This window comes from Coregonus lavaretus (assembly GCF_964263955.1).
Source record: "Coregonus lavaretus genome assembly, contig: HAP1_SCAFFOLD_8132, whole genome shotgun sequence".
Classification (NCBI taxonomy): Eukaryota; Metazoa; Chordata; class Actinopteri; order Salmoniformes; family Salmonidae; genus Coregonus; species Coregonus lavaretus.
Window position 1 is genome coordinate 6,804 of NW_028165920.1, and position 12,975 is coordinate 19,778.

A 12,975-nucleotide genomic window follows, 5' to 3' on the forward strand; every position below is an offset into this window, starting at 1 on the left:
CCTTTAGGTGCCTTTTGGCAAATTCCAAGCGGGCAGTCATGTGCCTTTTACTGAGGAGTAGCTTCCGTCTGGCCACTCTACCATAAAGGCCTGATTGTTGGAGTGCTGCAGAGATGGTTGTCCTTCTGGAAGGTTCCCCCATCTCCACAGAGGAACTCTGGAGCTCTGTCAGAGTGACCATCAGGTTCTTGGTCAACTCCCTGACCAAGGCCCTTCTCCCTTGATTACTCAGTTTAGCCAGGCGGCCAGCTCTAAGAAGGATGAAGGACACAGTGTTCTTGGTGACCTTCAACACTGCAGACATTTTTTGGTACCCTTCCCCAGATCTGTGCCTCGACACAATCCTGTCTCGGAGCTCTACAGACAATTCCTTCCATGGTAATACTCGATACACCAGCACCAGAAGGACACAAGGTAGGTTTTAGGAGTAGCAGAGGTACTCTAGCTCTCTATCTTGTTCTATAACGCCACACTGTCTAACTCACTTTTCTCTCCTTTCTCCCTCTCAGACCTGCATTTCTCCTCCACTAGATAAAAATAGAGGGATGGTAATCATGGTGTAATGGGTGTGATTGAACAGGGGACCTCTCGCACGCCAAACCAACCATTAGACCAAGAGGAAATCCTTGTGGTCTCAAGGTGATATTTGGGCGTAAAGCTCTCAGGCACGACTACCTCATCACGAAGACGTGGTGATTCCAAAATCACCTCTACTACAATGGCAACTACAGTCCCTCCGCCAGTGCCTCTGACGGTCTTGTCTCGCTGGTACCTGTACGCCATCCACGGCTACTTCTGTGAGGTCATGTTCACCGCCGCCTGGGAGTTTGTGGTCAACCGCGACTGGAAGTTTCCTGGTGTTACCAGTGTGTGGGCTCTGTTCATCTACGGGACCTGCATCCTCATCATGGAGCACATGTACCTGGCCCTCCGAGCTCTCCACTGCCCCCTGCTGCTGCGATGCCTCATCTATACCCTGTGGACGTACATCTGGGAGTTCAGTACAGGGCTATTGTTGACCCAGTTTGGGGCATGTCCCTGGGATTATTCCCATTTTCAGTATAACTTCATGGGGTTGATCACGGCAGAGTACGCCCTGCCATGGTTCTGTGCGTCGTTCATGATGGAGCGACTGGTTATACGTAACACACTGCGGCTAAGGATGGACACGGACGGAACAGAGGGCATCAAGTCTGATGCAGGCGGGGGAGGAGATGGGGGAGGAGATGGGGTAGGAGGGGGGAGGAGAGAATGGGGTGAACGAGGAGGTACAGAGGTCAACGGTTTCCTGAAAGTGGACTGAGGACGGAGCAAAGAACACTGAGGGCCGGTTTTAAAAACACTGATAAAACTAATCCTGGACTAAAAAGCCTTCTCAATGGATAATGTCAATGGATATTGCTTTTTAGTCCAGGCTTAATCTGTGTCCAGGAAGCGGTCCCTGAATCGTAAATCTTCCCTTTAGGAAATGTACACTGTATTTTATTTTTTATTTAACAACATTCAAAGTACTATAGTTATGTAGCTTCAGGTTGAAATCTGAAGTAAATTCTGTATTGACTTCAAATTTGACTGGGTCCTAAAGCAATGCAATAGCTTCAATTCATTTTCATGTGGAGAATGTTTTTCGACAGTTAGTGACAGTTAGTGATAGAGTTCTGTATGCACTGTAGTCTGTTTCAAAAGGCTATTGATTTAGAGTAGCATACAGCTCAGTTAGGTGTACTCTTATAATGTACTGTATTGCACATGCCCTAACCTGCTGTATGAATGATGTCTCAGGTACCTACATTAATTGTGTGCAATTTCTACTGTATTACTGTTCTTCCAAATGAAAGAGAAATCCTAAATCAGGAATTCTATGTTCAGAATCAGAACCATGGCAATGTCTAGATCAGGGCTCTCCAACCCTGTTCCTGGAGAGCTATCCTCCTGTAGGTTTTCACTCCAACCCAGTTCCTGGAGAGCTATCCTCCTGTAGGTTTTCACTCCAACCCCATTTGTAACATACCTGATTCAGTTTCTCAATCAGCTAATTATTAGAGTCAGGTGCGGTAGATTAGGGTTGGAGTGAAAACCTACAGGACAGTAGCTCTCCAGGAACAGGGTTGGAGTGAAAACCTACAGGACGGTAGCGCTCCAGGAAAAGGGTTGGAGTACCCTGGTCTACATGGAACGACGTGCATGTGATGTCGTCATTCACTGTGAGTCAAGGTTGTTGTCAGCGTCACATTAATAGAGATACTGCCACCTAGTGGATTTGATAAGATACTGCACCTGAAATCCAGTAGCTGGTGCGAGATTTGGTTCTGGGTTCCTTCAGAGATTATATTGGCACCGAGAACGACCATAAAATGTGACAAGACAGCACAAACAGATGTGGGACCATATAAATAGATTCACATTCTACTTCTGTGTGTGGGACAACCAGGCTACCTCAAACAACGCCGATTCAAAAGCAATAGATCAACAATGCAAAGCGATGACTATTATCCTTTTATTTTTAATCGCTTTGGTGCTATTTTCACAAGTACGTGGTGAATTTTCAAAACTCTTAGTACAAAACTCCAAACTGTAACCCACTTGTAACGCAGCGAGTCTCATATTCAAAAAGTTGTATTGTGCATTAATTTCATTTATTGATTTATTCACCAAAACACAACAATGATATCTTCTCAATTTAGTTATTTTAACAACCAGTTAATCAATAGTAAAAAATGCTAAATACAAGATTAAAAATTGCCCTTTGAATGTAACATGCTACTGTACTGTAAATTACAGTACATTTCACTGTTTTCACATTACACTTGCACTACCCATTAAAATGAACGGAACCTCAAATTTCCATAATTTCTATACCATGTGTGATCAAAGGTGTGATAATTGAAGACATCTTTCACAATCATTGATGCAAAAAATAAATAAATTGTTCAGATATCATTACAACATACTGTAGGTATACTCTAATCAAATGGAACAAATGAAAGGAATGAAAGAAAGAAACAATATTTAGCAGGCATTAGTTTGCATCAAGGCTGTCTTGAGCATTTGGCCATAGGTTCATATCGACATGTCAGTAAATGTCCTCATTGTTCATGCTCGTGGGGAAAAACCGTTTGGCATGGTGAATCTAAGCCTGACATGGGGCGGCAGGTAGCTTAGTGGTTAAGAGCGTAGTGCCAGTAACCGAAAGGTCGCAGGTTCTAATCCCCGAGCCGACTAGGTGAAAAATCTGTCGATGTGCCCTTGAGCAAGGCACTTAACCGTAATTGCTCCTGTAAGTCGCTCTGGATAAGAGCGTCTGCTAAATGACTAAAATGTAAATGTAATAGGCCTGGATTTGATGTCACTGCATGCCTCATCCATGGCCTGAAGGAGGGTGGTACGCTCCTGGGGATGGCAATCATACATATTTTACCTGTATTGTGTTTTGCAGTATTGTATTGTACTTATGTATTGTAGTGGTCCTGTACGTGGCTCAGTTCATAAGAGCATGGCACTAGCAACACCAGAGTTGTGGGTTCGATTCCCACTGGGGTCACATATGAAAATGTTTGGACTCACTGTTGTCACTTTGGATAAAAACGTCTGCTACGTAAATGGCATATATTACAGTTACAATGCAATTTTACTACTGAAGCGGTGTGAAAAAATAACCCAGCAACTTCATTCTGGACACATGTTTACTGAATAGGGGATGCATTTGTTACATACAGCACATCTCTGATGTTGTCAATATCAGAGTTTTTAAAACCTACTGTGAAGTTAAATCCTAATAGTCATCATCATAATAGTGCATTACAGTATACTGTATATCATACTTTATGTGTTTCTACTTTACAGACATTATGTATACATCATTATGTACAGTAGTTCTCAAAATCTGTAATAGACAAACCAGTTTCAAACCTATAGGTTTACCAAACAGTAAAGTGATTATCAATTAAGAGCAGTCGGATTAAGTGATAGTAAAATGCATTTTAACAAATGAGACGAGAATAATATAAAAAGTGATGTGAGCATTGCATTGTGAAACGAAATGACTTTATATGAACATATATTGCAATGCGAAAGATGTATTTCTAGATGAAAAACAGATTGTTTGGTGAAAAAGTGACTGTATGATTATGTGTGTTGTACCTAGTCAATTGAAAATTAACTTATAGTTTTGAAACAACTGCCTTTTTTATGATCTGTTTTGAGTTTTGTACTGAGTGTTGTGAAAATGTACCACATACTTGTGAAAATTGCACCAAAGATATTAGGAAAAAAATGTAATCCCTGACGGGATATTTGAGTCTAATTTACAACTACAGGTATGTGTAAGTAGGCCTAGAACACTGGGAGCAGCTAATGTCTTTATATAAGAATTCCACTGCTTTGATGATACAATTATAGTCATGAAAATGTACAAGCCACAGTAATTAAATATGCAATGGAAAGTGTGTGTGTGTGTGTGTCTGTTGCATGTTTAGTGATGGTGAGGGAGAGGCTGATCTCTCACCACATAAACCTAAGACTTAGTATGCATGTAACAAAGTTATTGTCAGGTGTAATTTTTCCCAAACTTTGTTTTCTTGGTTTGACAAACAAAAATGTAATAATGAAATACTGTACTGTATTATATCACACATTTTAACGATGTATTGTGTATAGTTTGGGGAATAAATATATTTATTTGACCATAAAATATGTTGTTGCGCTTTGGTGGTTTCAGGCTGGGTATCTGTAAAGCACTCTGTGACAACTGCTGATTTCAAAAGGGCTTTATAAAATATATTTGATTGATTTATGTTTCTTGTGAGTTGGGTAAATAACCACTTCGCTTCAGATGAGGGGCGCTCTATGCCAGCCAAGTAATTTCATTTGAGTTTTTTTTTTTTTTAATCGCTTTGGCACTACTTTGTGGTACATTTTCACAACTCTTAGAACAAAACCATTGATTCAAAATATACGTTTGTGAAATGTAATGAGAACATTGGTTTAATCACCAAAACACAACATAATGATATATTTTCAATTTAGTCGTTTTAAACGACCAGTTAATCCAATAGCAAACAATGCAAGCAAGATACATGTTTCAAATCGCCCTTAGAAGTGCTGATAGTAATATGCTACAGTACTGTAAATTACAGTAGATTACCCAGTTTTCACATTACGCAATACACTTACATTACCCAACAAAATTGACAGGAAATCTATCATTTCCATAATATCTATCCAATGTGTAATCAAAGGTGTGATCAATGAAGACGTCCTCTACAATCATTCATGCAACAACAAATAAAACATTTTATTTTTCAGATATATTTGCAACATAGGTGTACTATCTGTAATCAAATTTAAATGAAATGTGCAGCGTGGTAGGATCCAAGTAATGGCCTACGTCCTACCACACCATCTTCAGAGATAGCTGCGCACATGGAGATGTTTCCCGAACGTTGGACGGTCGCCCGTTGGCGGATGAGGTTCTGCGCACGGCGCCGAGTTTTGGCCAGGTTGAAGCCAGCTTCATCAACAAAGATATACTTGTCATGGTTCACAGCAGCATCAAGCACCATCACCCTCTAAAAATATATTTTGGTTAGTTATTTTTTACAGTATAGTTATTGTGAAGTAGCATGTGCATCAAATAGTAACAGTAATACAGTGCTGTAGCTGAACATACTCGGGCCGCAGTTGTTTCACCCTGTCGTTGTTTCTCTCAAAAGGCACCAGGTAAATGTGTTTCATAGATACCTGGTGCCTCTTCAAAAGGCGGGCGATTGTTGGTAGGCTGATGGATGCCAAATTGGCAAAGGTGTCATCGTTCTCCTCAATGGCTGCTGAAGACTGCTGAACAATTAATCAAATGGCTACCAGAACTATTTCTTTTTTTACACTGCTGCTACTCGCTGATTGTTATCTATGCATAATCACTTTACCCCTACCTACATCTACATATTACCTCAATTACCTCGACTAACCTGTACCCCCGCACATTGACTCGGTACTGGTACCTCCTGTATATAGCCTCATTATTGTTATTTTATAGTGTTATTTTTTTTACTTTAGTTTATTTAGCAAATATTTTCTTAACTCTATTTTCTTAAAACGGCATTGTTGGTTAAGGGCTTGTAAGCATTTCACGGTAAGGTCTACACCTGTTGTATTCGGCGCATGTGACAAATGACAATTGATTTGATTTGATTTGGCCTGCTTTATTCCGGACAGCCCTATGTCATTCCTGGACCTCGCCATTTCCACCACTGCCCACTCCTGCTGGTCGGTCAGCACACAGCCACAGCCACCACCATGGGGTCTTCTGTCAGTTCTGAGGTAGAACCGAGTATACTGTCAATAAAACATGCTGTAAGAATACGGTAACATCTTTTGTGAATTTACATGAATTACAATATGTAATTTACTGTAAATGTAATGGTAAAGCATAGTGCATATCCTGCAGACTTACCAGTTTTCTTGTCGAAATGTTCTCATGATCGAATTGACAGCTGATCTTTTCAGATGAACTAATCTGTCAGGCCTTTTTACCACATGGTCAACGACGATGGCCCAGACTTCATTAGACACAACAGTTCCCTGCCGTCTGCCTCCCTCTCTCTGAGACCCATGCCCAACTCTTTGACCTCTTTGATGGGGCCCATGCCCACCTCTTTAAAGGCCCCTTGTCCACAAGCTCTTTGATTTCTTCCTCTCCCTTGCTCTCTATCCTGCTCCATGTTTAAAGAAATTGCAAGTGTTCACACACACCTTTTTATATTGTGACCAATTGTGGTTACCACTATGTGGAATCAATTAGCAATAATGAGTAGTCATTATGTATGTTATCATGTATCATACATGTAATTGAGATGTTTATACTTTACAAACACACATTTTATTTCTGTAGTTCTCAAAATCCATATATAGTAGACAAACTAGTTTCAAATCTATAGGTTTACCAAACGTTTAAGTGATTAACCATTAAGCACAGTTGGATTAAGTGATGGTCAAATGTATTTAAACAAATGAGAAGAGAATCATATGAAAAGTATTGTGAACATTGCATTGTGAAAGGCAATTACTTTATATGAAAGGTATTTCTAGATGAAAGGCTGATTAGGTTTGGTGAAAAAGCTACTGTGTGATTTTGTGTGTTGTACTTAATCAATTGAAATGTGCTTAACGTTTTGAAAAGAAAAACAGCCTTTTTGATTATCTGTTTTTAGTTTTGTACTAAGAGTTGTGAAATTTTACCACATACTTGTGAAAATAGTACCAACACGATAAAAAACAACAACCTGTCAAACAGATGTGAAGCAGGATAAATGGGAAATTCATATTTCCTCGGCTCAAATCCTGCGGTCATTTAGGAAGTAAACAAATCAGTTATCCTACCTACCTAGATGATGAACTTTACAAATAAGAGCCCGCCCATTTCTCATTCTCACCCACCTGAAGCTGCGCAGTGTTACAGTGCAGTAACATTGTTCTGCCACATGGTGTCGCTCTTTCCCTACAAATGAGATCAGTGGGGTTGTCTTGTCAGAGCCAGCTGCATGTTGGGTTTCGGAACACACAGGGATAATAGTTTTATTTAGGTCTACAGTCTAGGCCCACTGTTCAATTCCAAAAATAGTTGTAGTTTGTAAACGAAAATGGTTCTAGTTTAAAAAAAGAATCCAAAGTACGCCTAGGCATAGTTACTGTAGTAACTTGACGGCTACAAGGGCAAAACGCAAAAATCTGAACATTCACACACCTTGGTCTAATAATACATGAGCTAAAGCGAAAGCTCTATACCAGACCAGCCAACCGACCAATAAGAGCAAATGGCTTAAATATCACCTTAAAACGAGATAGCCTACAATAAACATTTATTTTACATAAAAAAAGGTAATTGGTAATAGTACAATGCATTTTAATTAGAACAAAACGTAATATGATGTCACTGACATTTCAGAATGAATTATCCCAAACAATGGGCGCTCATCTAGGCCTACGCGGGTAAAGTGGGCATGAGACGTGCGTGTGCTCTCCAGAACACGAGACCCTCAAACTGGTGAGTAGCCTAGACCAGGTGTTCCCAAACGTTTTCACTCAGCATTGGGGAACATCCCGCGCCCTCCCTGCGCGTGCACGTCTATTTCAATGGGCACAGCACTGTTCATGACACGAACTGTTCACACGTCTCTTGTTGGCGGAGAGGACATTTAGCAGGTTGAAAGTTTATTTCCTGCAATTCTACACATTTTGTCATGGGGTGCAGAGAAAATGTGGCAGTTTTAAAGCTCATTTTCAATACAATTCTATACATTTTGCCATGTCTAATGTGTATTCATGTGATATTTGAGTGACTCGAACATTACTACAAAGTCTATGGGCTAAAAAACCTAGCTAAAAAACGTTAGCTGAAATGGGCTAGTTAATCTGGACATTTCTGACAAGTTATAAATAGCTCTCTAAGGTATGCAATGACTGACATGACAAGAGGAATACTGATGATGCACTACCCAATTTCGAAATTTCACCTTGTGCATTCTACTATTACAAGTTTCAAGAGTAAGTTGAAGGCTGCTGGGGCGGCAGGTAGCTTAGTGGTTAAGAGCGTTGTGGCAGTAAGTGAAAGGTTGCTGGTTCTAATCCCTGAGCCGACTAGGTGAAAAATCTGTCGATGTGCCCTTGAGCAAGGCACTTAACCCTAATTGCTCCTGTAAGTCGCTCTGGATAAGAGCGTCTGCTAAATGACTAAAATGTATTCTAAGTTGAATGCACCAATTTGTAAGTCGCTCTGGATAAGAGTGTCTGCTAAATGACTAAAGAAAAAAAGGCTTGACTGAGTTCCTTAAAAAAAGGAGCTCAGTCAGGTTGGGAACCACTGGCCTAGGCCTAGATATGGCAAATTGAACAGTGTTTTTTTAGGAAAATAAGAGACGTAATGCCTCGGTCTAAGCATGAACGTAAAGAATCAATATCGCTAACTAATACAGATGCAAACTCTCATTTGAACATGAATAAATACACACATTTAATTACATGTGATGGCGCGAGATAGACAATAGGCCTATGGGGAATGCATCAGCGGTACTCTAAAATGGATGTTAGGCGCAAGCACAAACAGAAACATCAGTTACCATACATATCACATGTTTAGTTGGGCCTTTAAGACAATTTCCTATCTTTCACTTCATATTCACAAACATTTATTTTCTTATCTTTTTAAAATCTCAATGACAACACGGCCTTGAAGGCATTTGTTCTTAATCTCTTCCTTTCACTGCATCCCTCACCTTTTTTGTGTCTGTCAGAAACCCATACTAGTGTGTGTTTGTGTGTGTGTTTAAGCCTGGATCTAGGTCAATTACTTATCTTGACAAATCCTTTAAGTGCCAGTTGTTGGCCCCTGGGCGCTGGGCTTGGCCCTCAGTTCAGTCACAGCCCTGCCAGTAGAGATGTGAGCTCACCTGAATCACAGGTGAGGTGAGAGAGGATGTGTCCTCTCTGCCACTGAAGACACAAACACACACACGCACACACACACAGACACACGCACACGTGCACACATGCACACACACACACACTAGTCAGGCCCCACCCTCTTTCACCTGTACCTCCTCCAACCACAGTCCAGCACAAATATGGAAAGTTGGTGTTATCCAGCTGTAACAATGGAAGCCACTTTCCCAGGAGCAACTGTATTTGTCTTTCAACCTTGTGTGTGTGTTGTGGTTTGTTTCTTTGTGGACTTCTTTGTGTTCTTCTTGGCTAGTTTCCAATTGAGTCAAGCATCAAGGAGGAAGTAGCCGCAGTGTTACTAGAGCACCTTCCCTTCCCACAGCACATGTGGTTTGTAAAGGCATGAAGAGAATGGGGACGGGTGGAGGCGTATGGGGATGGGTGGAGGCGTATGGGGACGGGTGGAGGCGTATGGGGACGGGTGGAGGCGTATGGGGACGGGTGGAGGAGTATGGTGACGGGTGGAGGAGTATGGAGACGGGTGGAGGAGTATGGAGACGGGTGGAGGCGTATGGGGACGGGTGGAGGCATATGGGGACGGGTGGAGGCGTATGGGGACGGGTGGAGGCGTATGGGGATGGGTGGAGGCGTATGGGGACGGGTGGAGGGTGGTATAAGGGCAGGGGTGGGGGCGGTATAAGGGCGGGGGTGGGGGTGGTATAAGGGTAGGGAATTTTTGTATTTCTATTTGTATTTATTACGGATCCCCATTAGCGGCTGCCAAGGCAGCAGCTACTCTTCCTGGGGTCCAATCACAATTTACATACAATAAAACAATACATAACACATCACATTATTACACACTACTCTACCATAACCTATTTACAATGCAAAATCAATAATACAGCAAAATAACAATATTAAAATGTGTGTGTTAGCATGTGTTTGCGAATGTTGTGTGTGTCCCTGTGTGTGTGTGTGTGTGTGTGTGTGTGTCTCTTCACAGTCCGCACTGTTCCATAAAGTGTAGTTTTATCTGTTTATTAAATCTGATTTTACTGCTTGACTGAGTTACATGATGTGTAATAGAGTTCCATGTAGTCATGGCTCTATGTAGTACTGTGCGTTTCCCGTAGTCTGTTCTGGACTTGGGGACTGTGAAGAGACCTCTGGTGGCATGTCTTGTGGGGTATGCATGGGTGTCCGAGCTGTGTGCCAGCATTCCAAACAGACAGTGCGGTACATTCAGCTTGTCTACACCTCTTAAAAAAACAAGCGGTGATGAAGTCAATCTCTCTTCCACTCTAAACCAGGAGTGACTAACATGCATGTCATTAATGTTAGTTCTCTGTGTACTTTTAAGGGCCAGCCATGCTGCCCTGTTCTGAGCCAACTACAATTTTCCCAAGTCCCTTCCTTCTGGCACCTGACCACACTACTGAACAGTAGTCTAGGTGCGACAAAACTAGGGCCTGTAGGACCTGCCTTGTTGATAGTATTGTTAAGAAGGGTGGGGGGGTATGAGGTTGTATAAGCCGTAGACAGTAGCAGTGTGTGTGCATGCCTGCTTGCGTGTGTGTGTGTCTAGTGAAGACCTATGGAAAACTAGGACTCATTGAGTCACTCTTTCCCCATCTGGTCCGCTTGGCAAACTGAACTAGGTCTCTCCTCCTCCAGCCTGGTTTAGACTGTACAGAAGGCCAGGGTGTGCGATATAGATTACACTTACTCTGGGAGTTTGACTGTAGCGTAGTTCCTGCAATTGAATGACCAAAAGTGCCCTCTAGTGGCCTCATGAGTGGAATGCTATTCATATTTTTCATAATTTCATAATTCATAAACATTATTTAAAAAAAACAGCAAAAAATCTGGTGTTTCTATGTGAAACGGTTTTGTTATATTTCAGTCTTCTGTGATGTATATAAAGTGCAATATTGGGATGCAAACTCAAAATTGAATACATTTCAACTCTAGATCTGACATGCTACCGGTGTCTTCTTTAAAAAAAAAAGCCCATAACCATGTGTGTGAGGTGTATACTTTTGTTAAAAATTAGATTGGTTTAAGACTACCAAGAAACACTCTGTGTGACCATGATTTAGCCCACTGCAGTAAAAGGTTAACAGTTTTCTGGCGGGTGAGTGACCTTTATGTTTGAGCATATTTCTCTATAAAATACATAATAGGTACTCTATATTTGGCTCCCAACACCTGAAGAAGGCACTGCGTGCTAAAACCTGGGTTAGGCTTATTACAGTCAATTGTTGGGAACATATGTAGAGTGTGCAACCTACCTACTACAGTCAATTGTTTGGAGCATATTTAAAGTGTGCAACTTACACACTACAGTCAATTGTTGGGAGCATATTTAGAGTGTGCAACTTACCCACTACAGTCAATTGTTGGGAGCATATTTAGAGTGTGCAACTTACCTACTACAGTCAATTGTTGGGAGCATATTTAGAGTGTGCAACTTGCCTACTAAAGTCAATTGTTGGGAGCATATTTAGAGTGTGCAACTTACCTACTACAGTCAATTGTTGGGAGCATATTTAGAGTGTGCAACTTACCTACTACAGTCAATTGTTGGGAGCATATTTAGAGTTTGCAACTTACCCACTACAGTCAATTGTTTGGAGCATATTTAGAGTGTGCAACTTACCTACTACAGTCAATTGTTGGGAGCATATTTAGAGTGGGCAACTTACCCACTACAGTCAATTGTTGGGAGCATATTTAGAGTGTGCAACTTGCCTACTACAGTCAACTGTTGGCAGCATATTTAGAGTGTGCAACTTACCTACTACAGTCAATTGTTGGGAGCATATTTGGGTGTGCAACCTACCTGCTACAGTCAATTGTTGGGAGCATATTTACATTGTGCAACTTACCCACTACATTCAATTGTTGGGAGCATATTTATAGTGTGCAACTTACCCACTACAGTCAATTGTTGGGAGCATATTTAGAGTGTGCAATTTGCCCACTACAGTCAATTGTTGGGAGCATATTTAGAGTGTGCAATTTACCTACTACAGTCAATTGTTGGGTGCATATTTATAGTGTGCAACTTACCTACTACAGTCGATTGTTGGGAGCATATTTAGAGTGTGCAACTTACCTACTACAGTCAATTGTTTGGAGCATATTTAGAGTGTGCAACTTACCCGCTACAGTCAATTGTTGGGAGCATATTTAGTGTGCAACTTACCTATTACAGTCAATTGTTGGGAGCATATTTAGAGTGTGCAACTTACCCACTACAGTCAATTGTTTGGAGCATATTTAGAGTGTGCAACTTACCCACTACAGTCAATTGTTGGGAGCATATTTAGAGTGGGCAACTTACCCACTGCAGTCAATTGTTGGGAGCATATTTAGAGTGTGCAACTTACCTACTACAGTCAATTGTTGGGAGCATATTTAGAGTGTGCAACTTACCTACTACAGTCAATTGTTGGGAGCATATTTAGAGTGTGCAACTTACCTACTACAGTCAATTGTTGGGAGCATATTTAGAGTGTGCAACTTACCTACTAC

General features: G+C 41.2%; 1 protein-coding gene across 1 annotated transcript; it reads left to right on the top strand.

The window, feature by feature from the left end:
- Positions 1–718: 718 nt before the first annotated feature.
- LOC311115288 (transmembrane protein 229B-like) lies at positions 719–1,303 on the top strand (the record flags this gene model as incomplete). Its single annotated transcript, XM_084190480.1, has 1 exon — positions 719–1,303. One exon carries the CDS (start codon positions 719–721, stop codon positions 1,301–1,303), a length of 585 nt encoding a protein of 194 aa, XP_084046606.1.
- Between the last annotated feature and the right edge of the window lie 11,672 nt (positions 1,304–12,975).